This window comes from Salmo salar, chromosome 18, assembly GCF_965601325.2.
Source record: "Salmo salar chromosome 18, fSalSal1, whole genome shotgun sequence".
Lineage (NCBI taxonomy): Eukaryota > Metazoa > Chordata > Actinopteri > Salmoniformes > Salmonidae > Salmo > Salmo salar.
The window spans coordinates 5,312,273-5,339,897 of record NC_138308.1 but is presented as its reverse complement, the minus strand read 5'-3'; the positions used below and the strand labels follow the sequence as shown (position 1 = coordinate 5,339,897).

The window sequence follows — 27,625 nt, the reverse complement described above, 5'->3', positions numbered from 1 at the left end:
GGTACATTTGTGCAACAATTGTGCTTTTTTTCGCAGTCTACTTCAACTTCACCCGTTTGGCGAAGTTGAAGTAGACTGTGATTCGTTGATAAATTAACAGGCACCGTTTTAATTATATGCAGTGCAGGACAAGCTAGTTAACCTAGTAATATCATCAATCATGTGTAGTTAATTAGTGATTGTGAAGATTGATTAGTTTTTTTATAATTTTACTGCTAGCTAGCAATTTACCTTGGCTCCTTGCAGCCACAAGGTCCTTTTGATGCTGCACTTGCGTAACAGGTGGTCAGCCTGCCACGCAGTCTCCTCGTGGATTGCAATGTAATCGGCCTCCAAAAAGGCAGATTACCGATTGTTATGAACACTTGAAATCGGCCCTAATTAATCAGCCATGCCAATTTAATTGGTCAACCTCTAATCTGTGTGCCCTCAGTCCACAGCTGGCCAACTGCAGCCCTGTCCTGCTCTGAACCTGGTGTTATTGGGATTGGCCCATAGCGTTCCCGCCTGCAACACATCTCATTTGCATAGGTTTGATCAGGCTGCCGATTGTGACCTGTGTAATGTTCTCCCACTCTTCAGTGACTGTGAGAAGTTTCTGGATATTGGCGGGAACTGGAACATGCTGTTGTACGCGTCAATCCAGAGCATCCCAAACATGCTCAATGGGTGACATGTCTGAGTATGCAGGCTTCCAGGAATTGTGTACAGATCTTTGCGACATGGGGCCATGCATTATCATGCTGAAACATGAGGGGATGGCGGCGGATCTTGTTACGGGATCTCTTGTCCATTCAAATTGCCACTGATAAAATGCAATTTTGTTCGTTGTACATAGCTTATGCCTGCCCATAACACAACCCCACCGCCACAATGGGGCACTCTGTTCACAACATTGACATCAGCAAACTGCTCGCCCCCACACAACGCCATACGCGCCATCAGCCTGGTACAGTTGAAACTGGGATTCATCCGTGAATAGCGCACTTCTCCAGCGTGCCAGTGGCCGTCGATGCTGAGCATTTGCCCACTGAAGACGGTTACGATGCCGAACTGCAGTCAGGTCAAGACCTTGGTGAGGACGACGAGCATGCAGATGAGCTTCCCTGAGACTGTTTCTGATAGTTTGTGCAGAAATTCTTCGGTTGTGCAAACCCGCATTTTCATCAGCTGTCCAGGTGGCTGGATGCGGCTTATGGTAGAGAAATTAACAAACTGCTCTGGCAACAGCTCTAGTGGACAGTCCTGCAGTCAGCATGCCAATTACATGCTCTTTCAAATTGATACATCTGTGGTATTGTCGTGTGACACAACTGCACATTTTAGTGTCCTATTATTGTCCCCAGCACAAGGTGCACCTGTGTAATCATGCTGTTTGTTAGATTCTTGATATGCCACACTTGTCAGGTGGATGGATTATCTTGGCAAAGGAGAAATCCTCACTAACAGGGATGTTAACAATTTTGTGCAAAGAAGTTGAGAGAGAAGCTTTTTGTCCGTAAGGAACATTAATGGGCTCTTTTTTTATTTCAGCTCATGGAACATGGGAACAACACTTAATATTTTGCGTTTTTATATTTTTGTTCAGTATAGATTTGACAGTACCCAGCTCCACTCCTGTCATACCTGACTGACACTGACTGCTGAGACAGTGTGCACTGATCAGTAGTGTGAAGATTGAATCCATTGTAATTGAGGCCAGAGGTTGAGGCTTTAAAACCTTGACATAGATGGCGTCAGAAGTGAAGGAGGTGCTGTGCTTTGGCTCTGGAACTTCAATCAAGTCAAACCCTCTCCCGTCTCTCCCTGGATAGGGACTGTTAGGCTTATGCGGGCGTACACTACCCCACTTTCAAAATCCTAACATCGCTGAGCCTCACAATTTAAACAACTGTCTTTCCTGTCGTTTTCTGTCCTGCCAATGTAGTGGTGCGCACACTAAACAATGTTGTACAGACAGGGGTCACTTACAACAAGATTCTTCACCCGGTCGTGAGGATTCTCGATACCACGCTGTCTCGCGAAAACACAGTGATTTAGATTTGTTTGAACTTCAGAGCTGTAACGATTTGACGCTTTGGTTAAAGGCAAGTACGAACACATACTAGTAGTAGTCATCACTCCTGTTCAAGAGTCTACACATTCTGGGTAATGCGATACAACTTCATCATATTTGGGTTCTTCTCTGGCGTGCTCTCATTGGCTATTGCTCATCACAGTTCTCAAAACTTGCAGTTGCACATCTCGCACTACAAGACTATTGCAGATTTTGTGCCGATGTTATAGAATTTTTTTTATCAAACATGTTTTGAAAATATTGGGACGTCTGGGGAGGCTCAGACGGGATTGGTAGCCCTCAGATTGTGTCTCTGACCCCCTCACATTAAACGAGCGTCGGTGACGTCCGTGTGGCCCGAGTGGCAACGACATGGTGATTTTGGCTATGATCTCAATGTTCTCTGTGACAGCTAAATCGGGGCCATAATTATGTATTGTACGCCCGGCTTAATAGGCTCTGTGTAAATTAACTCTGCTGTGTTGGAATACTAATCAAATGTGTTGTTTACTTGTCTTCTAATATGCCCTGCAATAATTGCCCCACTGGGATGCATAGTTTTATTTAATTGACATTTCCTTTCACCTGACATTGAGTGGGCCCATCTACCTTGTAAAACTTCAGATTCCGGGGAGTCTTCCAACCAAGTTTTCTTTTAAAGCCTGGGAATTTGGAAAGTTATGGGAATTTTGCAACCATAGATGTATATCAATCCTCTCTTCCAAGACATTAACCCACCCTTGTCCTCCTCTGTTTCCCCCCTTCCTCTCCCCCAGGTCCCCCCTACGGTAGACTAGACGATGTCCACAATGGTGTACCCAAGGGAAGAGAAGCTGGAGAAGCTGTCCCAGGAGGAGATCATCTCCAACACCAAGCTGGTGATCCAGGGCCTGGAGGCACTGAAGAATGAGCACAACTCCATCCTGCACAGCCTGCTGGAGACCATCAAGTGCCTGAAGAAAGATGAGGCTAACCTGGTGCACGAGAAGTCCAGCCTTCTGCGCAAGTCTGTGGAGATGATCGAGCTGGGCCTTGGAGAAGCACAGGTATGTAAGCCTGAGGGAGGAGCTGAGTAGTTTGGTCCCATATCTATTTAATGCTGTCTTGCAAAATGTATTTGGTGTTACAATGACCATTGGCTAGAGGTAGACAGTATAACAGATCTGGGATCAGATTCTCTGCAAATGACTCAAGTTGGTTGCTGCTTCAACTTCTGAGGGTATTTATATTTCACAGCAACTTAATATACAGTATATTAGACCAATGTTAGGAAATCAGTCATCATGGTTCACCCTTAACACAGCTGTCTGTTAGGGTCTCTGTCATTCACAAGGCTCTCGCTCTCTCTTACCTCTAATGCTATTTCTCCATCTGAGGAACCAGGGAGAACTAAGATGAAAGTGGACTGAAGAGAACCATGGACAGCTACTGATGTGCAGTGGTCTGATAACCTCTTCTCCTCAGGTGATGATGGCCCTGTCCAACCACTTGAACGCGGTGGAGTCTGAAAAGCAGAAGCTGCGAGCCCAGGTGCGTCGGCTGTGTCAGGAGAACCAGTGGCTGAGGGACGAGCTGGCCAACACCCAGCAGAAGCTGCAGAAGAGCGAGCAGAGCGTGGCACAGCTGGAGGAGGAGAAGAAGCACCTGGAGTTCATGAACCAGCTCAAGAAGTACGACGAGGACGTCTCACCCTCTGTGAGTTAACAAATGTGTGGATTCACGTACGCACGTACAATACCAGTCAAAAGTTTGGACAAACCTACTCAAGAGTTTTTCTTTATTTTTACATCGTAGAATAATAGTAAAGACAAACTATGGGATCATGGAGTAACCAAAAAAGTGTTAAACAAATCAAAATATGTTTTATATTTGAGATTCTTCAAAGTAGCCACCCTTGATGACAGCTTTGCAGACTCTTGGCATTATCTCAACCAGCTTCATGACGTAGTCACCTTGAATGCATTTCAATTAACCTCTTGGGGCTATGTGGGACGCTAGCGTGCCACCCGTGGTGCACCCTATCAACAGCAGGTGCATTTCAAGAGCGGCAAATTTGAAACCAAATAAATGTCAAAATTCAAATTTTTCAAACATACAACTATCTTACACCCTTTGAAAGATAAACATCTCCTTAATCTAACCACGTTGTCCGATTTCAAAAAGGTTTTACGGCGAAAGCATAAAGTTAGATTATGTTAGGACAGTACATTGACAATAGCTGTGTGTAATGTTTTGTCAATTCAAAGACAGGCGTCACCAAAACCATAAAACCAGCTAAAATGATGCACTAACCTTTGACAATCTCCATCAGATGACACTCCTAGGACATTGTTAGACAATGCATGCATTTTTAGTTCTATCAAGTTCATATTTATATCCAAAAACAGCGTTTTACTATGGCGTTGATGTTCAGGAAATCGTTTCCCTTCAATAACCGGCAGCCAAGTCAGCACCACAAATTAATTAAAATTAGAAAACATTGGTAAAATATTATATTGTCATTTAAAGAATTATAGATTTACATCTCTTGAACGCAATCGACTTGCCAGATTTAAAAATAACCTTACTGGGAAATCACACTTTGCAATAATCTGAGCACTGCGCCCAGAAAAATACGCTTTGCGATACAGACAAACGGCCATGTTGGAGAGATCTAAAATCGAAAATACTATGTAAATAATCCATTACCTTTGATTCTCTTCATCAGATGTCACTTCCAGGGATCCCAGGTCCATAACGAATGTAGTTTTGTTCAAAAAAGCTCATCATTTATGTCCAAAAAGCTCCGTGTTGTTAGCACATGATCTAAGCCCGCCGGACTTCACTTCATGAACGAGGGGAAAAAATATATTTACGTTCGTTCAAACATGTCAAACGTTGTATAGCATAAATCATTAGTGCCTTTTTTAACCAGAACATGAATAATATTCAAGGTGGACGAATGCATTCTCTTTTAAAACGTATTGGAACGAGGGTACCCAACATGACCTCGCGCGCCAGAGTCTAATCGGCCATCACCGTTCCAAGGCTCTTGTTCGGTCAGATCTCATAGTAGAAGATTCAAAACACTTTGTAAAGGCTGGTGACATCTAGTGGAAGCAATAGGAAGTGCCAAAACATTAATCAGATTAAATCGGGTACGTTTTTTATCCAGCCGTGAAAATACTGCCCCCTAGCCCCAACAGGTTAACAGGTGTGCCTTAAGTTAATTTGTGGAAATTAATGCATTTGAGCCAATCAGTTGTGTTGTGACAAGGTAGGGGTGGTATACAGAAGATAGCCCGATTTGATAAAATACCAAGTCCATATTATGGCAAGAACACCTCAAATAAGCAAAAAGAAATGACAGTCCATCATTACTTTGACATATAGGTCAGTCAATGCGGAAAATTAAGAACTTTGAAGGTTTCTTCAAGTGTACTCGCAAGTGCTATGATGAAACTGGCTCTCATGGTGACCGCCACAGGAAAGGAAGACCCAGAGTTACCTCTGCTGCAAAGGATAAGTTCATTAGAGTTACCAGCCTCAGAAATTGCAGCCCAAATAAAGTAAGACACATCAACATCAGCTGTTCATAGGAGACTGTGTGGTCTTTATGATTGAATTGCTGCAAAGAAACCACTACTAAAGGACACCAATAAGAGGAAGAGACTTGCTTGGGCCAAGAAACATGAGCAATGGACATTAGACCGGTGGAGATCTGTCCTCTAGTCCAAATTTAGGAGATTTTTGGTTCCAAACACTGTCTTTGTGAGACGCATAGTAGGTGAATGGATTATCTCCACGTGTGGTTCCCACCGTGAAGCATGGAAGAGGTGTGACGGTGTGGGAGTGCTTTGCTGGTTACACTAAGTTATTTATTTAGAATTCAAGGCCCACTTAACTAGCATGGCTACTACATCATAATGCAGCGATACGCCATCCCGTCTGATTTGCGCTTAGTGGGACGATCATTTGTTTTTCAATAGGACAATGACCCAAAACACACCTCCAGGCTGTGTAAGGGCTATTTAGCCAAGAAGCAGAGTGATGGCGTGCTGCATCAGATGACCTGGCCTCCACGATCACCCGACCCCAACCCAATTGTGGTTTGGGATGAGTTTGACCGCAGAGTGAAGGAAAAGCAGCCAACAAGTGCTCCGCATATGTGGGAACTCCTTCAAGAATGTTGGAAAAGCATTCCAGGTGAAGCTGTGTGAGAGAATGCCGAGAGTGTGCAAGGCTGTCATCAAGTCAATGAGTGGCTCCTCTGAAGAGTCTAAAATATATTTTGATTTGTTAACACTTTTTGGCTACTACATGAGTCCATGTGTTATTTCATAGTTTGTCTTCACTATTATTCTACAATGTAGAAAATAGTACAAATAAAGAAAAACCCTTGAATGAGTAGGTTTGCAACAACAATATATATACATACATGCAGTTGAAGTCAGAAGTTTACATACACCTTAGCCAAATACATTTAAACTCAGTTTCACAATTGCTGACATTTAATCCTAGTAAAAATTCCCTGTCTTAGGTCAGTTAGGATCACCACTTTATTTTAAGAATGTGAAATGTCAGAATAATAGTAGAGAGATTTATTTATTTTAGCTTTCATTTCTTTTATCACATTCCCAGTGGGTCAGAAGTTTACATGCACTCAATTAGTATTTGGTAACATTGCCTTTAAATTGTTGAACTTGGGTCAAACGTTTCAGGTAGCCTTCCACAAGCTTCCCACAATAAGTTGTGTGAATATTGGCCCATTACTCCTGACAGAGCTGGTGTAACCGAGACAGTTTTGTAGGCTTCCTTGCTCGCACACGCTTTTTCAGTACTGCCCACACATTTTCTATAGGATTGAGGTCAGGGCTTTGTGATGGCCACTCCAATACCTTGACTTTGTTGTCCTTAAGCCATTTTATCACAACTTTGAAAGTATGCTTGGGGTCATTGTCCATTTGGAAGACCCATTTGCGACCAAGCTTTAACTTCCTGACTGATGTTTTGAGATGTTGCTTCAATATATCCACATAATTTTCCTGCCTCATGATGCCATCTATTTTGTGAAGTGCACCAGTCCCTCCTGCAGCAAAGCACCCACACATGATGCTGCCACCCCCATGCTTCACGGTTTGGATGGTGTTCTTCGGCTTGCATAACGATGGTCATTATGGTCAAACAGTTCTATTTTTGTTTCATCAGACCAGAGGATAGTTCTCCAAAAAGTACGATCTTTGTTCCCATGTGCAGTTGTAAACCGTCGTCTGGCTTTTTATGGTGATTTTGGATCAGTGGCTTCTTCCTTGCTGAGCGGCCTTTCAGGTTATGTCGATATAGGACTCGTTTTACTGTGGATATAGATACTTTTGTACCCGTTTCCTCCAGCTTCTTCACAAGGTCCTTTGTGTTGTTCTGGAATTGATTTTCACTTTTCAAACCAAAGTACGTTCATCTCTAGGAGACAGAACGCGTCTCCTTCCTGAGCGGTATGACGGCTGCGCGGTCCCATGGTGTTTATACTTGCGTACTATTGTTTGTACAGATGAACGTGGTACCTTCAGGCGTTTGGAAATTGCTGCCAAGGATGAACCAGACTTGTCTACAATTTTTTTGGAGGTCTTGGCTGATTTCTTTTTTTATTTTCCCATGATGTCAAGCAAAGAGCAACTGAGTTTAAAGGTAGGCCTTGAAATACATCCATAACTCCAATTGACTCAAATGATGTCAATTAGCCTAACAGAAGCTTCTAAAGCCATGACATCATTTTCTGGAATTTGCCAAGCTGTTTAAAGGCACAGAAAAATTACTTGTCATGCACAAAGTAGATGACCTAACCGACTTGCCAAAACTATAGTTTAACTTCTTACATCTAGACGTTCCGCTAGCGGAACACCGCTCCAGTATCCAATGATAGGGCGTGGCGCGAATTACAAATTCCTCAAATCCGAAAACTTCCATTTTTCAAACATATGACTATTTTACACCATTTTAACCTCTATGGGCTATGTGGGACGCAAGCGTCCAACCCCTGGTACACCCTATCAACAACAGGTGAAATATCAAGAGCGCCAAATTTGAAAACAAATGTCATAATTCAAATTTCTCAAACATACAACTATCTTACACCCTTTGAAAGATAAACATCTCCTTAATCTAACCACGTTGTCCGATTTCAAAAAGGCTTTACGGTGAAAGCATAAAGTTAGATTATGTTAGGAGAGTACATTGACAATAGCTGTGTGTAATGTTTTGTCATTTCAAAGACAGGCGTCACCAAAAGCAGAAAACCAGCAAAAATGATGCACTAACCTTTGACAATCTCCATCAGATGACACTCCTAGGACATTATGTTAGACAATACATGCATTTTTTGTTCTATCAAGTTCATATTTGTATCCAAAAACAGCATTTTACTATGGCGTTGATGTTGAGGAAATCGTTTCCCTCCAATAACCGCCAGTCAATCAGCACAACAAATTAAATAATTACTATTCGAAAACATTGGTAAAATATTATATTGTCATTCAAAGAATTATAGATTTACATCTCTTGAACGCAAAAGATTTAAAAATAACCTTACTGGGAAATCACACTTTGCAATAATCTGAGCACTGCGCCCAGAAAAATACGCTTTGCGATAGACTAACCGCCATGTTGGAGAGATCGAAAATACTATGTAAATAATCCATTACCTTTGATTCTCTTCATCAGATGTCACTTCCAGGAATCCCAGGTCCATAACAAATGTAGTTTTGTTCGAAAAAGCTCATAATTTATGTCCAAAAAATATTTACGTTCGTTCAAACATGTCAAACGTTGTATAGCATAAATCGTTAGTGCCTTTTTTAACCAGAACATGAATAATATTCAAGGCGGACGATTGCATTCTCTTTTAAAACATATTGGAACGAGAGTACCCAACATGAACTCGTGCGCCAGAGTCTAATCGGCCACCACCGTTCCAAGGCTCTTGGTTCAGTTCAGTTCCAAGGTTCAGTTCTCACAGTATAAGACTCAAAACACTTTGTAAAGACTGGTGACATCTAGTGGAAGCCATAGGAAGTGCTCAAAGATTAATAAGCCCCTGTGTGTTTCAATGGCATAGGCTTAAAGGTAATTCAACACATCAGGTATCCACTTCCTGTCAGAATTTGTCTCAGGGTTTTGACTGCCATATGAGTTCTGTTATACTTAGACACCATTCAAACAGTTTTAGAAAATTCAGTGTTTTCTATCCAAACCTGAACAATAATATGCATATTCTAGCTTCTGAGTTGGTGTAGGAGGCAGTTAAAAATGGGCACATTTTTTTCAAAATTCTCAATACTGTCCCCTAGCGCCAACAGGTTAAAGACAAGACTCTCCTTTATCTAACCACACTGTCCGATTTCAAAAAAGCCTTAACAACGAAAGCAAAACATTAGATTGTCAGTAGAGTACCCAGCCAGAAATAATCAGACACCCATTTTTCAAGCTAGCATATAATGTCACAAAAACCAAAACCACAGCTAAATGCAGCACTAACCTTTGATCTTCATCAGATGACACTCCTAGGACATTATGTTATACAATACATGCATGTTTTGTTCAATCAAGTTCATATTTATATCAAACCAGCTTTTTACATTAGCATGTGACGTTCAGAACTAGCATTCCCACCGAACACTTCCAGTAAATTTACTAAATTACTCACGATAAACGTTCACAAAAAACAAATTATTTTAAGAATTATAGATCCAGAAGTCCTTTATGCAATCGCGGTGTCCGATTTTTAAAATAGCTTTTCGGTGAATGCACATTTTTTAATATTCTGAGTAGATAGCCCGGCCATCACAGGCTAGCTATTTTGACACCCACCAAGTTTGGCGCTCACCAAACTCAGATTTACTATAAGAAAAATTTGATTACCTTTGCTGTTCTTCGTCAGAATGCACTCCCAGGACTTCTACTTTAACAACAAATGTTGGTTTGGTTCCAAATAATCCATAGTTATATCCAAATAGCGGCGTTTTGTTAGTGCGTTCAAGACACTATCCGAAGGGTGACGCGCCGGCGCATATCGTGACAAAAAAATGCAAAATATTCCATTACCGTACTTCGAAGCATGTCAAACGCTGTTTAAAATAAATTTTTATGCGATTTTTCTCGTAAAATAGCGATAATATTCCGACCGGGAGACGTCGTTTTCGTTCAAAGACTGAAAATGTAAAATGGACTCTTCACGTGCACGCGCGCACCCGTCTCATTGTTCTCAGATCGACCACTATCCAAATGCGCTACTGTTTTTCAGCCAGGGACTGCAGAGTCATCATTCAACGTTCTGGCGCCTTCTGAGAGCCTATGGGAGCCTTAGAAACTGTCAGGTTACAGCAGAGATCCTCTGTTTTCAATAAAGAGGCTAAAGAAGGCCAAGAAATGGTCAGAGAGGGCACTTCCTGTACAGAATCTTCTCAGGTTTTTGCCTGCCATATGAGTTCTGTTATACTCACAGACACCATTCAAACAGTTTTAGAAACTTTAGGGTGTTTTCTATCCAAATCAAACAATTATATGCATATTCTAGTTTCTGGGCAGGAGTAATAAACAGATTAAATCGGGTTAAAAAAAAATATCCGGCCGTGAAAATACTGCCCCCTATCCATAACAGGTTAACAAGAAATTTGTGGAGTGGTTGAAAAACTAGTTTTAATGACTCCAACCTAGGTGTATGTAAACTTCCGACTTCAACTATATATACACACACAGGTTATGGTGTGAGATTAATGCAGCTATCACGTCTTTACCGAGAAGGGGAAATGACCTGCGTGGCCTTCCTGGAAAGTGATTGGTCAGGGCCTCTTTGATCCAGTGGTTGGAATGAATCCCCCTGGGTCATGTTAACTAGGGCATGCAAATTGTTTTGCAACGAGAAATGATGTTTCTTCTTGGACAAGTCTAGGTTGTCGCTCCCTTTTTCAGTCCTTTTTCTCTTCTGTTTAATGCATAATGAAAATGACCCTGGCTGTATTCGTGGGTCTGTTTTTAGAAGGTTGCAATGTTACAAAACATTCAGATAGAAATGCATTTTATAGAACATATGATTTTCTGTCATATAGAATTGGCCATTGTCAGGTTGATTCATAAAATTTATATCTGCAACGTTGTCACTGAATGTCATTGAATGCACCAGACTTTCTCCTTAGTCAGTCACTGAAGCTGTAATGGCCCACGCAATGACTGCTGCTTAACTCAACAGGACCCGTTCCAGATTAAACTCCTCTGGGACCACAACCCTCACCCTGCTATTTATTTTAAGGTCTTTGAAGAGGTTGCCTGGCTAAGAACATTTTAAATGCATATGGATGTGCGATTTTTGTATTTTTTATTTATTTATTTATTTCCCCCCCCCTAGGGTTCTTGAAGGACGCTGACAATATAGAATTTAAAATGTCTTCTGGGTCGTGTCATTAGTTCATAAAACGTAACTGAATTTTGAAAAGGAACCAAATGGTTCTGTTTTTTTCCCCCCTCGCTGGTATTGAGATTATGAATGCAAAAATATCTCTGGTTTTCATAATATCTGATGAATATGTACTGATAACATTATAGGGAATGCAAGATTTTTCCAACATGGCTGGTAAAGAAACCGCCTGACAGCTGCTCAGACAGACATGCCTCAGAACTGGCATTTTGTCATGCGTTCAGGACGCAGCTGTTTAGATTATTAGATGAATACGCTTGTCATTCTCTATCTATTCTAGTGGCACTTGACTGAGTGATTTTAATATTGTAGCGGTCAGGGGTGCCGGGCTGGCCCACAAGTGTGAAGTAGCACAAGCTTAGACCAAGGTGGACCTTTTCTCCAGGGAAACTACCCAGGACTTTTATTCATTAACAGAATGTGCCACAGTGCTGGGTAACAAAACCAAACCAAAAACCTAGTTCCTCCTTTTAGCCTTTCTACATGTTTTTCTGGTCCCTCTGCTACCGGACAACTAAGCTGTTTACAGGCATATCAAACATTTATCTAACAGACTTCTCCTTACTGGGGTCAGATCTACAAGTAACGTCCGGTAAGTTCTTGTCCCGTTTTGGTCTGATATCCCTTTCAGCATCGGAGGACTCAGCGTTTCAGCTCTTGCTGCTCCAGGGAGACAAGCAGATCTGACCAAAGCCAGGTTAAAAAGTCTCCACCCAACTTCCAAGCTAATTATATTCAGGTGTGTGTAATTAGGCTCTTATCCTTTCAGGCCACCCCCTCTCCTGGCCAGCTGATGTAGCCAACAAGAAGGAATATAGTGGCCATCTCACACACCCACCCTTTCTGGGTGGGGCAGTCGTCGTCCACACAGCGTTCCAGCGGGACAGTGCGTCTGCATTCCCGTATTTCTACCCAGATCTGTGGACAACAGAAACGATACTGTTGGTGTGAGAAACCACCTGGTCACTATAGTTGGTCTCCTTGTTCCTGGACATCCAGACCAGAGGAGCATGTTCCGTGACCAGCGTGAGTGTCGTCCCAGGAGGTACTTTAACTTCTTCAATGCCCACAGCACCGCTAGGCACTCTTTATCCACTGAGTATTTGGTCTTGTGGATACAGCTTCCGGTTGATTATATAGGATTGTATGCTCCTTCCGCCCTGCGTATTTATTGGGACAAGCCTGCGCCCACCCATTTGTCTGAGGCATCTGTCTGGACCACCATCTCTCCCCTGAAGTCCGGCATCACCAAGACCAGTCTGGAACACAGGGCCTCCTTTAGGTTTTGGAAGGCTTCTTCTGCTTTGTCAGTCCACCTGACCTGGCTGGGCTGGGGCTTTTATGGTCAGGTCTGTGAAAGGACCAGCTTCAGTTGCATAGTTAGGCTAACCAGCAATTAACGTAGGTTCATTCCTATCAAAGGTTTTTACCTGAGACTTGGTTTGGGGCCGTGGCCACTGTCGGATGGCTTGAGCTTTCTTCTCTAGCAGTTTGACTTGGCCCCTCCCAATGGTGACGCCAGGTACTCTCCTTACTCAAGTCCCAGCCTGCACTTTTTTGCATTGGCGGTTGGACCTGCTCTGCGAAGTACCTCCAAGACAGCGTTGAGCTGCTTCAGGTGAGATTCCCACTGTGTACAGCCCTATCGCGTCGTCCAAATATGCTGCCGAGTACTCACTGTGGGGTCTCAGGACCCTAGCCATTAGCTTCTGAAAAGTAGGCGAAGCTCCATGCAGGCCGAAGGGTAGAACCGTGTAATGGTACAGCCCTGTATGTGTGGCAAAGGCAGTCTTCTCCCCCCTTTTTGGAGCCACAGGAACCTGCCAGTACCCCTTAGTAAGATCCAGGGTGCTGATATACTGGTCGCTGCCAAAGCGGTCAGTCAGCTCATCTACACCGGGCATAGGATAAGCGTCACATTTTGATATCTTATTTCGTTTTCAGAAGTCATTGCAAAACCTTAGTGACCCGTCCAGCTTCGGCACTAAGAAGATCGGGCTGCACTATTTACTCTGGGACGGTTCGATAATCCCCATCTTTAGCATCTGGTGGTCCTCCTTTTTGATGGCCTCCAGTCTGGCCTCTAGGACCCTATAAGGCCATAATGTCACCTTTCTGGGTTCTGTGTGGATGTGGTGGTGCTTCAAGGTTGTGCATCCTGGGAAGGGAGAGATGTCCCTGCTCTGGTCCACTAGTTCCCCCATCTCTTGCTGCTGTAGTTTTGTAAGCTGCGTGTTGATGGCGGCAACCTTTCGAGATGCTTCTGTGTGGACAGGCAACTCGTCTGAAGAACATCACCAGTTCCTAGGCAATCCCTTTTGAGGTCATAGTTCTTATGGGAATGGCCTATGGTTAGCGGGTGGCATAGTCTAGAATCACCAGGATGTATTGGTGCCCTTTGGTGGACTTCACCAGGGGCCCCACCAGGTCCATTGCAATTCTCTCAAAGGGGACATCTATAATAGGAAGAGGGATTAGATGATTTTTGAAGTGTGCTTCAGATGCACTGAGTTGCCATTCGGGACACGACCGACAATAGTCCTCCATGGCTCTTACCACTCCCAGTCAGTAGAAGCGCCAGAGGATCCTGTCCTTTGTCTTCTGGACCCCAGATGGCCACCAAGGACATGTGAGTTGGATAATTTGCAATATGGTGGGGACATACTGCCTTAGGACCAATAACAGTTTGTTAACTTTAGAATTAACCTATTTAGCATAATAAATTAAGCTGCCTCTTAATCACAAATCAAGGATATCTTAATTCGCTCACCCCAGGGATCATCTTTCCATCTACTTCAGTGACCTGGCTCCTCGCTTGGGTGAGGTTGGGGTCTTCCAGCGGAGCCATTCCAAACTGGCCTTTGCGGTTGAGACCGAGGGGCCCCTCCCCGAGATCTTCCTCTGACAGCTTCCAGTCTGGGAATGGATCGAAGGGACCTGCTAAGTCTTCCTCTGATCCCGGCTCCGTGTAGGCCCCATCCGGGTTCCACTGGGCCGCGCAAATAGGGATTTTCGTAGACAGTTGGAGTGTTTCTTGGGCTATGGCCTGGTTGATTTTTCTCTGAGCCCTCGGTGGAGGGGATGTTTTCTTTACAGTTGAACCGGGCCTTATGCTTCCCAACAGTTTAGAAAGGAGAACAATCGTGACCCACCAGAAGGGGTACCGGGAGGTTGGGCACTACCCCTACTTGAAGTTGATAGTTCCCTTGAGGGGTTGTAAGCTTCACCACTGCCGTGTTATACTCCTTGGTGTCCCCACGAATGCAGGACACTGCCATGGGATACTCTGGGGTACGATTGTGCTCACCTACTAGCTGTGGCTGTATCAATGACACCGTACTGCCGGTGTCCAACAGGGCTTCTGCATCTCTTCTAGATGTCGACCGATTATGATTTTTCAACGCCAATACCGATTATTGGAGGACCAATAAAGCCGATACCGATTAATCAGCCGATTTGTTATTTTTTTATAATAATGACAATTACAACAATACTGAATGAACACTTATTTTAACTTAATATAATACATCAATAAAATCAATTTGGCCTCAAATAAATAATGAAACATGTTCAATTTGGTTTAAATAATGCAAAAACAAAGTGTTGGAGAAGAAAGTAAAAGTGCAATATGTGCCATGTAAGAAAGCTAATGTTTAAGTGCCTTGCTCAGAACATGGGAACATATGAAAGCTAGTGGTTCCTTTTAACATGAGTCTTCAATATTCCCAGGTAAGAAGTTTTAGGTTGTAGTTATTATAGGAATTATAGGACTACTTCTCTCTATACGATTTGTATTTCATATACCTTTGACTATTGGATGTTCCTATAAGCACTTTAGTATTGCCAGTGTAACAGTATAGCTTCCGTCTCGCTCCTACCTGGGCTCAAACCAGGAACACACCGATAACAGCCACCCTCGAAGCAGCGTTGCCCATGCAGAGGAAGGGAAACAACTACTCCAAGTCTCAGAGCGAGTGAGGTTTGAAACGCTATTAGCGTGCACCCGGCTAACTAGCTAGCCTTTTCACATCGGTTACACCAGCCTAATCCTGGGAGTTGATAGGCTTGAAGGGGTGGGTATAATTTGTGGAACGTTCCAACAGGAATCTGTTCCAAAAAACGTAAAGTAAAAGGTTGCCAACCAACAATGCATACAAAGTAGCAACGCATACAAACCTAGCTAACTAGCTGCCGAATGGGCATCAACTCACCACGTAGCTTATTCTTAATGTTTGTCCATAGGCAAACAGACATGTGAGGACAGACATTTTTCGGAATAAACGTGATGAGTGAAAAACGCAATGAAATAGACCACTCCCTACCCGGTATCTTATTCTGCCGCTATACAACTTTGTATGCGTTGTTTTTTGGAAACCTTGTTATTTTTTACGAAGTTTTTGGAATAGATTCCTGTTGGAACGTTCCACAAATTATACCCACCCAGGTTGAAGTCATAAACAGCGCAATGCTTGAAGCACAGCGAAGGGCTGTTTGAATGAATGCTTACGAGCCTGCTGCTGCCTACCACCGCTCAGTCAGACTGCTCTATCAAATCATAGACTTAATTATAATATAATAAACACACAGAAATACGAGCCTTAGGTCATTGATATGGTCGAATCCGGAAACTACCATCTCGAAACATTTTTTTTTTTCTTTCAGTGACATACGGAACCGTTCCGTATTTTATCTAACAGGTGGCTAAGTCTAAATATGTTTATGGTTAGGTACATTGGTACATTGGTGCAACGACAGTACTTTTTTCGCAAATGCGCTTGTTAAATCAACACCCGTTTGTTGAAGTAGGCTGTGATTCAATTAAAATTAACAGGCACCGCATCGATTATATGCAAGCAGGACACGTTAGATAAACTAGTAATATCATCAACCATGTGTAGTTAACTAGTGATTATGTTAAGATAGTTTTTAATAAGTCTAATGCTAGGTAGCAACTTACCTTTGCTTCTTGCTGCCCTCGCGTAACAGGTAGTCAGCCTGTTAATCCTTGTGGAGTGCAATGTAAGGCAGGTGGTTAGAGCGTTGGACTGGTAACCGAAGTTTGCAAAAACGAATCCCCCCCCGAACAAGGCAGTTAACCCCCGTTTCTTAGGCCGTCATTGTAAATAAGAATGTGTTCTTAATCTGACTTGCCTAGTTAAATAAAGGTGTAAAAAAATATATAATATATATATATATAAATAGGCAAATCGGTGGCCAAAAATACCGATTACCGATTGTTACATGAACTTGAAATCGGCCCTAATTAATCGGCCGACCTCTAATCTCTTCCATCTACTTTGGTTGGGAATGTGGTGGATGGTGACTCCTCCCAACAGGCCATTAAGTGACAGGGCCTCCCCTCAACTGGGTCTGTGGAGTGGGCATGTGTTAATTTCTACACGCATAACTTAGGTCTGGGCTTAGCCCGAACATACGTCGTCGGGGCGGCTCCACCTCTGGGCGTGAGGCAGGGGTCTCTCTGGTTGTTACCTTAGCTTACCCTCAGTCTTGTCCGTCTTACCAGACTTCAGCATACCCATTGTGGTCTGGTGGCTCTCCACTAGGAGGACTAGTTGGTACACAGATTGTGGATTGCCCTGGATGGCCACCTTCTTGGACCGTAGGAAGTGGCCCATTTACCACTCTCCTCCACAATAGGCTCTGAGGGGTCACTCTGCAAACAGGCCTTCGCCAGCCGGATAAGGTAGTGCATCTGGGCCCTAACTGACTGGATGGGGACAAAGGTCCATTCATGGAACTCCAAGACCTGGCTCATCAACGTGTAGCCATGCTGGGCCAGAATCGCTGCCTTAACCACGTTGTCTTTAGCTTGATCATCTGATAGGTCATAGTAGGACCGGTGTGCTTCTCTAGCCAGGAAGGGTCCGCCCAGCCCAGGTGCTCTCGGGCCAACCCTCCCGTGTTGCGGTTCTCTGAGGCCTAGAGGTAGGCTTCCACATCATCCGCCTCTGTCATTTTCAGCAGGAGCCTTCCCAGGTTGGGTCCACTGGCTGGGGTTGCCTGTGTAGCACCAGTGGTGATGGTCTGTAAATGGACCAGGAACCTAGCATTTTGATTCCTTCACTCTGTAATGAACTCCCTGTGTATGTCATACTGGGCCTGGCTGTCATGAGCCAGCTGCTTGAGGCTCTCCATGATATGGAATTACTTAAGTCTTTTGTCACTTAGCCCTCCAAACCCAGAAATGTAATGCCTGCATTCTCCACCAGTGTAGCGGTCAGGGATGCCGGGCTGGCCCACAAGTGACGATAATGTGAAGTAGCACAAGCTTAGACCAAGGTGGACCTTTTCTCCAGGGGAAACTACCCAGGACTTTTATTCAGTAAAAAAACAAACAATGGGCCACAGTGCTGGGTCTCAAAACCAAAAACCGAGCCTTTCTACATAATTCTTCTGGTCTGTCTCTGCTACTGGACAGCTAAGCTGTTTGCCGGCGTATCAAACAAAATAAAACAAATCTAGCAGTCTTGTTCTTACTGGGGTCAGGTCTACGCCAGGTAATGTCCGGTAGGTTCTCGTCTCGTTCGGTCTGATATCCCTCTCCGCATAAGAGGGCTCAGCATTTCAGCTCTTGCTGCTCCAGAGACACAAACAGATCTGGCCAAAGCCAGGTTAAAAACAGCCACCACCCAACCTCCAAGCTAATTTATATTCAGGTGTGGGCAATTAGGCTCTTACCATTCCGGGCCACCCTCTCTCCTGGCCAGCAGATGTAGCCAACAAGCAGGAATATACCGGCCATCACACACCCACCCTCACTCGATCACAATATAATATTCAGAGTTTACATTGCTCTCACTCCATCACAATATAATATTCTGATTTTACGTGGCTGTCTCATGCTGTGTATTGTTCATAGTAGTAAAGTGCTTGTGTTAATTGGGCTAATGACTGGTGATGTGTCTCTCAGCAGGAGGAGAAGGACGGCGATCCCCCAAAGGACTCTCTGGATGATCTCTTCCCCAACGATGAAGAGGAGCAAGGCCAAGGCAGTAAGAACCACTGACATCATTACTAGCCATCCATGACATCTCGGTACTTTTTAGGACGCATCCCAAGTGGTCCCGTGTGGCTCAGTTGGTAGAGCATGGTGTTTGCAATGCCAGGGTTATAGGTTCGATTCCCACGGGGGACCAGTACGGGGGGAAAAAATTTATGAAATGTATGCATTCACTACTGTAAGTCGCTCTGGATAAGAGCGTCTGCTAAATGACTAAAATGTAAATGTAAAAGAGATGTTAATCTCAATGTGTCCTCTGTAGTTAAATAAAGGATAACAATAATGTCAGCCTACCCTCAACCCTATGAAGTGCACTACTTTTGACAAGGCCCCATAGGCTGCCAGACACAGTCTTAGATATAATTGTAGAACCTTGGCTTGTAATGTATTATTGGAGTTCTGCTACTCAACTGCAATTAAAAAATTCACTGTTGTAGAAAATATTTCTCCCTCACACCCACAATTACCTCTGCACCTTGTTTATTTTGGCAACATTTCAGTCTTTCACTTTCACTGCACTGTTTGTTACCAATAACAAGGTCAACCAGTGTCCTTCGTCTTCCTGTTGACATGACCTTTGCTCTGTGTCCCCTCCTTCCTTCACCCCCACAGTGCAGCACCAGCACAACAGTGCTGCGGTGGCCGCAGCCCAACAGGGAGGCTATGAGATCCCAGCCCGCCTGAGGACCCTCCACAATCTGGTGATCCAGTATGCCTCCCAGGGGCGCTACGAGGTGGCTGTGCCCCTCTGCAAACAGGCCCTGGAGGACCTGGAGAAGACCTCCGGACACGACCACCCTGATGTCGCCACCATGCTCAATATACTGGCCCTTGTCTACAGGTGAGGCCTGGCATTCTCCTTGATCTATCTCAGGGTTGTGTTCATTAGGGCACCTAGCAGACAATGTTTTAAAGGCCCAATGCAGACATTTTTTTTCTATATCAAATCATTTCTGGGTAACAATTGAAGTACCTTACTTTAAAATGGGCGTAAATAGCTTTTAGCATGACACTTTTCTCAAGCAAGAATTTAGCTAGGACTGTCTGGGAGTGGTCTAGGAGGGGCAAACTGAAGACTATATCTTATTGGCAGTGGTTTGGAACTCTTATTGGCCTGTTAACCAATTTACCGCATGGTGATGTCACCATGGAACGCCAACTCCTGCCTGTGCAAACCTGCTGATTAGAAGGTCCTGTGTAGGTCCTGTGTAAATTGTATTTTCAACTGGCAACTATCAAGAAATAACACTGATCAAATGTTCTCACACTTTTAGTGTTAGTTTCATCAGCAGTTGTACAATATGATGCAAAACACAGGAAAGACTGCATTTTGACTGCACTGGGCCTTTGGAAAGTGTTTTGGAACAAATTTTTATATTGGACAAGTCAACGAAGTACCACCCTGTTTCAGTCAGTTTTGTTTGTGCCTAGTTTGTGCCTAGGGACAATGCATGGTTTGCCTGTTATTTTGTTCAGTTTGCCTTGCTAGGTTTTCCTATTTGCAATCTTTGTAGGATGTGTAGTAATTAATCCTTCATTGCTTATATACTAACTAATCTGTCTTCATTTCCGCATTTCAATGCATGCAGTGAAGACAGCACATTATGACTTTGCGATGTGCTTGTATGCTGAGATTATATCGGATCTCGCACGCTCTCTCTCTAGGGATCAGAACAAATACAAAGAGGCTGCCCATCTGCTCAACGACGCTCTGTCCATCCGGGAGAAGACTCTCGGCAAAGACCACCCTGCTGTAAGCAAGAACCCTTTTCATGACAACCACACTATGTGGACAGACTGACCCATATGTGGAATAAAAAGATTTGTCATCAGGTGTTAGTTCATAATAGCCAGAATGGCTTGGTGGGCTTTGTCACTGGGGAGCCAATAGCGTACCACCCACCTTACTTACCGTCCCACACTACGTCTCTATATGCATTTCTTGCTTTATCCACATCAATTCCTGATATGGATTTATGTTGCTAGTCTCTTACCTGAAGGTCATCAATCACAACTGTTCAATACCCTGTCACCTAAACCCAGAGCTAATGCATTTCCAAAACAACCTCACACACAGAGAATGGTCCTTAGATGTTCTTGGTCTTGATACATCATCTGACGACAGATGGAAATATTGATATTATATAAAAATGGTTGCTGGTTAGTGACAACTCCAAGTAGTCTAATCCTCGTTGTGTGTTTTGTTCCTGTCATCCAGGTTGCTGCTACGCTCAACAACCTGGCCGTGCTCTATGGAAAGAGGGGCAAGTACAAGGAGGCCGAGCCACTGTGCAAGAGAGCTTTGGAGATAAGAGAAAAGGTAGGCCATATCCCTGGACCTCTTGTCTATTGCTACCCTGACATAATTTTGCTCAGATCACCTGAAAACACACACTTATCAAGGCCTCAGTTCTGATAGAAACTCTCTCAGAATGAAATTCCTGTGACGTGATGATTATAATTACCAGGGAGGAGAGAGAGAGGTTTGGAAGAAAAGAGAGAAAGAACAGTGCAGATATAACGTAGCAAATGCATTCTGTGCCTCAGAGCCCCAAACAGCTCGCTCCATATTGATCTGGGTTTTATTAGATTTGCTTCTTTTGAGTGGAGAAACCTTATGTTGACTGCTGAAAGAGACTTGGGGAAATGATTGAATTAAGCAGATTAGAACACAATCAAAGGTTGAGACGTACTTAAATGGTAGACAAAACAGTTAAGCTCTCTGCCTGCAGCACTAAGATAGTTGTATAATATGCTTAGAAAAAGCTACTGATTTGTGTTAACGTTTTGGCAGTTTTTATTTGAACATTTTATACCGGTTTTGGTTGAATTTCTGTTATTTTGCCGTTTTAATTATATGATTCGTTCATGCAACCATGTAGATAATTACATGGATACTGTATTGACCTTCCTGGTTGCCAAACAACATATAAATACATATACCTCTTATGTTTTTGTCCCTCTCAGGTACTGGGCAAGGACCACCCAGATGTGGCCAAGCAGCTGAACAACCTGGCCCTGCTGTGTCAGAACCAGGGCAAGTATGAGGAGGTGGAGTACTACTACTGCCGCGCCCTGGAGATCTATGAGTGCAGACTGGGTCCCGACGATGCCAATGTGGCCAAGACCAAGAACAACCTGGTGAGTACTACTGGGCAACACTTGGGTGGTGTTCAATAGGCACCAAACTGAAGAAAATTGACTGAAACAGGGAGAGGAACTACCTGGACTTGTCCAATTAGAAAAACAAATGATAATGTGCATAGTCATTCACTTACAAAATCACACCCATATAAACCATGTGTGGATTAGTTTGAACTTGCATGTTTGGTTAGAGTCAGGGTTTCTGTGTCCCTAGATTAGTTATGTTCCTGTGGGAGTGGCTTGTAATTACAGTTGTAGATGCTGAAGATGCTTGCCCAGAGTTTTGATAGATTTTAAATAAAAGCATAACTTCACATTCAGCTGTGGAGTTTCAAAGTTCGTATTCTGAAAGACACAGAATTTGATTGTCAGGATGAACCATCTATATTGGTATTCAGAGAAAAGAAACCAAGGATTTTCCACTTTTAGAGTTTGCTTCACATTCACAGCATGATTGACACCCAGCGGCACCTTTGCTTTGTAGTTAATTGAACTCGTCGCTCTACAAACGGGAAAACGGTCTCAATTAGTATGTAAAGCAAACTGGTGCACTGCACAAGGCCACTGGGGCTTTGTCTATTCTCCGCCAGCTTTCAGTCCCGTAGCTAGTCTCGTCCGCCCACTCATATCTTGTCTGCTTTATGATTCATTAAGGTGTTGTATTGAGACCCAGAGGCAGGCGCAGTAGTGCTATATCATTGTTCATGAGCCCCTGAACTACACTGGGGAAATATGTGGATGGATGGATGGATTGGCCATGTTCTTTCAGGGAGCACAGTGTGATTCAATACCCTCGTTTTGATACAACATTGATAAGTACTTTTTTTCTCCTCCTTTTCTCTCCAGGCATCCTGCTTTCTCAAACAGGGGAAATACAAGGAGGCTGAGATTCTGTACAAAGAGATTCTGACCCGTGCCCATGAGAAAGAGTTTGGATCTGTCGATGGTAAGAAGAACTGAGTTCTACTGTATGATCCAATGCATCTGATGGGTTCTGATTTGAAATATGGTTAATCATCAGGTAACCTATGGAAAGGAGAAGGTCCACAGTCTGGTTGTTACACCAGAAGTTAATGGTTATCTGTAGGAGGAATGTATATGGTGGAGTGAATTAAGGTTGGATATGAGCCAAATTGAATTTCCTACATCAATGCTTTTCAATGAAGCTTTTACCGCAGAAGGGGAATATACATGTAACTGCCAAAATAAAGGAAACACCAACAAAGTCAAACAATCAAGCAAATGTATTTATAAAGCCCTTCTTACATCAGCTGATGTCAAAGTGCTGTACAGAAACCCCTAAAACCCCAAACAGCAAGCAATGCAGGTGTAGAAGCACGGTGGCTAGGAAAAACTCCATAGAAAGGCCAGACACTAGGAAGAAACCTAGAGCGGAACCAGGCTATGAGGGGTGGCCAGTCCTCTTCTGGCTGTGCCGGGTGGCGATTTATAACAGAACATGGCCAAGATGTTCAAATGTTCATAGATGACCAGCAGGGTCAAATAATAATAATAGTGTCTTAATAGAGTGTTAGGCCACCATGAGCCAGCTTAAATGCACCTTGGCATAGATTTATACAAATGTCTGGAACTATACTGGAGGGATGCAACACTATTTTTCCATCATTTGGTGTTTTGTTGATTGTGGTGGAAAACTGTCTCAGGCGCCAGAATCTCCCAGAAGTGTTCAGTTGGGTTGAGATCTGGTGACTGAGACTGCCATGTTATATGGTTTCCACTGTTTTCATGCTCATCAAACCATTCAATCACCACCCGTGCCCTGTGGATGGGGGATTTGGGATCCTATGGTGGCATAGCCATAGTAGCCAAAATAATGGCCTGCCCGGCATTTTTATACATGTCCCAAAGCATGATGGGATGTTAAATGCTTAATTAGCTCCGGAACCATACCTGTGTGGAAGCACCTGCTTTCAATATACTTTGTATTCCTCATTTACTCAAGTGTTTCCAATATTTTGGCATTTACAAGTAGTTTTCTATAATCAAGATATGAGCAGAGGTGGTAGGGCAGGGCTCCCTTAGAAAGATGTCATGTTTTTACAACATGCAAATCTTCTCGATATGCCTCTTGTCTTACCGCTTGTCTTGCCCCAGCGAGCAGGGTCACTGACGGACACAGGGTTAAAGAATGGACAGTGTTCTAAACAGAGTGTCGTTGGTTCGTCAAGGCGAGGCTCGCTCACCAGTCAGAGGATGATAGGATTTTTCAAGAGACAAAATAAAGAGGGGGTTTTCTAATTTAACATTAACTTTCCTTGCTCTTATTCCTTTTACGATAAACTTGGTTAAACTCTGCTATTTAATGGTCTGCCTCAAGCGATTCGATATCCTACTTTGGAATGTCGCTTTAGAAAGAGTGCGACTTGGCACAAGGGAACATTAAAGCTGACAGAGCAAAACTAAAAGAGTTTGGTGGATTCTCGAAATTGCCTCAAGGCTTGTTCATGAAGTTTAGACAAAGTAGGTGCAGTATAACAATTTTACCATGTGTCATATATTATCTTTGTCTTTTTATTCTTAAAATTGACTATTTGTGACCTCTGTCTCAACTTACAAAATAACTTTAATTGATTTGTCTAGTTTCAATGAGAGAAACTGTATTTAGCAGGTTACATTTCATCTCTAGGAGAAATGTTAATGGTACAGTCAATTTCTTGTGAAAGTCCCAAGTCTTGATCATTAATAGTTCAGAATACCTATTGGTTTGAAACAATGACAACTTTTATTCCATCTGAAGAATGCTGCGTCAACCACTTTAAAGAATAGAAATGAGAGGTGCACTGCCTGGTCCTCAGAACATATTCAGGGCATTCAGAAAGTTTTCAGGCCCCTAGACTTTCTCCACATTTTGTTACGTTACAGCCTTATTCTGAAATTGATTAAATCGTTTTTTCCCCCCTCGTCAATCCACACACACTACCCCATGATGACAAAGCAAAAACAGCTTTTTAGACATTTTTGCAAATGTATAGTTTTTTGGGGGGAAATATCACATTTACTTAAGTATATTCTGACCCTTTAGTCAGTACTTTGTTGAAGCACCTTTTGGCAGCGATTACATCCTCAAGTCTTCTGGGTATGATGCTTCAAGCTTGGCACATCTGTATTTGGGGAGTTTCTCACATTCTTCTCTGCAGATCCTCTCAAGCTCTGTCAGGTTGGATGGGGAGCATCGCTGCACAGCTATTTTCAGTTCTCTTCAGAGATGTTCGATCGGGTTCAAGTCCGGGCTCTGGCTGGGACATTCAGAGAATTGTCCCAAAGCTACTTCTGCGTTGTCTTGACTGTGTGCTTAGGGTTGTTGTCCTGTTGAAGGTAAACCTTCGCCCCAGTCTGAGGTCCTGAGCGCTCTAGAGCAGGTTTTCATCAAGAGGTTCTCTGGGCTTTGCTCCGTTCATCTTTGCCTCGCTCCTGACTAGTCTCCCAGTCCCTGCTGCTGAAAAACATTGCCACAGCATGATGCTGCCACCACCATACTACACCATAGGGATGGTACCATGTTTCCACCAGACGGGACGCTTGGCATTCAGGCCAAAGTGTTCAAGAGAATCTTGTTTCTCATAGTCTGAGAGTTTTTAGGTGTCTTTTGGCAAACTCCAAGTGGGCTGTCATGTGCCTTTTACTGAGGAGTGGCTTCTGTCTGACCACTCTACCATAAAGGCCTTATTGGTGGAGTGCTTCAGAGATGGTTGTCCTATCTCCACAGAGGAACTCTGGATCTCTGTCAGAGTGTCCATCGGGTTCTTGGTCACCTCCCTGACCAAGGCCCATCTCCCCCGATTGCTCAGTTTAGCCGGGCGGCCAGCTCTAGGAAGAGTCTTGGTAGTTCCAAACTTCTTCCATTTAAGAATGATGGAGGCCACTGTGTTTTTGGGGACCTTCAATACTGCAGAAATGTTCTGGTACCCTTCCCCAGATCTGTTCCTCGACACGATCTTGTCTCTTAGCTCTATGGACAATTCCTTCGACCTCATGGCTTGGTTTTTGCTCTGACATGCGCTGTCAACTGTGGGACCTTATATAGACAGTTGTGTGCTTTTCTAAATCATGTCCAATTAAATTTACCACAGGTGGACTCCAATGAAGTTGTAAGAACATCTCAATGTTGATCAATGCAAACAGGATGCACCTGAGTTAAATTTTCAGTCTCATAGCAAAGGGTATGAACTATATTTGTATGTGTGTAACACTGATTTTGCTTTGTCATTATGGGGTATTGTGTGTAGATTGCAGAAGTTTTATATTTAATCCATTTCAGAATAAGGCTGTAATGTAACAAAATTTGGAAAAGTCAAGCGGTCGGAAAGTATTCAGAAGGCACTGTATATGTCTGTTTGTGGTCAGCCTGACAACTTTGTACAGAACACCTCTCCTCTCTCTTATCTGCAGCTGAGAACAAACCCATCTGGATGCACGCCGAAGAGAGAGAGGAGATGAGTAAGGTGGGTTTTGTGTATTTACCTACGTTGATCTCACATGTGTACCTAAGGCCATACTAGGTGGAGCTCAATAACGCCTCTTTATAACAGCATGAATGTTATAGTTACTGTCTGAAGTTCCACTCATCTCTCGCCACTTCTATTTGTCTCTCTTTAATTACTACACTGTTGGAGATAGAAACATAAGCAGTTCGCTGCACCTGCGATAACATTGGAAAATCTGGGTATGCGACCAATAACTTTGATTTGATTCCAGGGCAAGCACAGAGACAACACCCCGTACGGCGAGTATGGAGGCTGGTACAAGGCCTGCAAAGTGAACAGGTGAGCCAAGAGCCACGAATTGTGATGACTTAGCTGAAACAACACATTAAGTCATTAGTCTTGCCCCTATTCAAACAGACATTGAGATGATGTATTTCAAAGGTTTCTATATAACAGGGCAATGTAGTTTTGTCAATTATGCATAGCGTTATTATAAGAGATTAATCTCATGTTCTGAACTTGCAAAACTACGGTGTACCCTACTGAACACACACCTGTCATCATTATGAGTGACCACTGCTGTGTCTGTCGGCCCTCTAGCCCAACAGTGAACACCACCTTGAGAAACCTGGGAGCTCTGTACCGCCGACAGGGCAAGCTAGAGGCCGCTGAGACCCTGGAGGAGTGTGCCATGAGGTCCCGCAAGCAGGTTAGGATAATACTGTAGCTATAAATACTCACACAGTGTATAATGTACACAAATGACCACGAATGACACTGTTAACTCAGGACACTGAGGGATTAAAATGGGTTTAAATGTAATTTTTTGGTCAGCGATCTACACAAAATACACTCTAATTCCAAAGTGGATGAAACATTTAAATATTTCTTAACCTCTTGGGGCTAGGTGGGACGCTAGCGTGCCACCTGTGGTGCACTCCATCAACAGCAGGTGCATTTCAAGAGCGGCAAATTTGAATCCAAATAAATGTCAAAATTCAAATTTTTCAAAAATACAACTATGTTACACCATTTGAAAGATAAACATCTCCTTAATCTAACCACGTTTTACGATTTCAAAAAGGTTTTACGGCGAAAGCATAAATTTAGAGTATGTTAGGACAGTACATTTACAAGAGTTGTGTGTAATGTTTTGTCAAGTCAAAGACAGGGTCACCAAAACCATAAAACCAGCTAAAATGATACACTAACCTTTTACAATCTCCATCAGATGACACTCCTAGGACATTATGTTAGACAATGCATGCATTTTTAGTTCTATCAAGTTCATATTTATATACAAAAACAGCGTTTTACTATGGCATTGATGTTGAGGAAATCGTTTCCCTCCAATAACCGGCAGTCAAGTCAGCGTCAGAAATTAAATAATTAAAATTAGAAAACATTGGTAAAATATTATATTGTCATTTAAAGAATTATAGATTTACATCTTTTGAACGCAATCAACTTGCCAGATTTAAAAATAACCTTACTGGGAAATCACACTTTGCAAT

At 43.2% G+C, this 27,625-nt stretch overlaps 1 protein-coding gene across 7 annotated transcripts in view; it reads left to right on the top strand.

The window, feature by feature from the left end:
* The window catches only part of LOC106576879 (kinesin light chain 1), a 59,733-nt gene that overhangs the window by 13,966 nt on the left and 18,142 nt on the right, over positions 1-27,625 (top strand). For 5 of the 7 annotated variants that reach the window (XM_014154387.3, XM_014154384.3, XM_082964680.1 and 2 more), the window contains exons 2-12: positions 2,833-3,102; positions 3,521-3,751; positions 18,433-18,514; positions 19,135-19,363; positions 20,188-20,275; positions 20,741-20,842; positions 21,490-21,663; positions 22,513-22,612; positions 26,077-26,129; positions 26,383-26,450; positions 26,712-26,820. In XM_014154387.3, coding sequence (XP_014009862.1) covers positions 2,857-3,102; positions 3,521-3,751; positions 18,433-18,514; positions 19,135-19,363; positions 20,188-20,275; positions 20,741-20,842; positions 21,490-21,663; positions 22,513-22,612; positions 26,077-26,129; positions 26,383-26,450; positions 26,712-26,820 — 1,482 coding nt within the window. In that variant the 5' untranslated portion in view covers positions 2,833-2,856. The remainder of the gene's footprint in view (positions 1-2,832; positions 3,103-3,520; positions 3,752-18,432; positions 18,515-19,134; positions 19,364-20,187; positions 20,276-20,740; positions 20,843-21,489; positions 21,664-22,512; positions 22,613-26,076; positions 26,130-26,382; positions 26,451-26,711; positions 26,821-27,625) is intronic. The other 2 variants (XM_045700659.2, XM_014154385.3) reach the window with 1 other exon arrangement.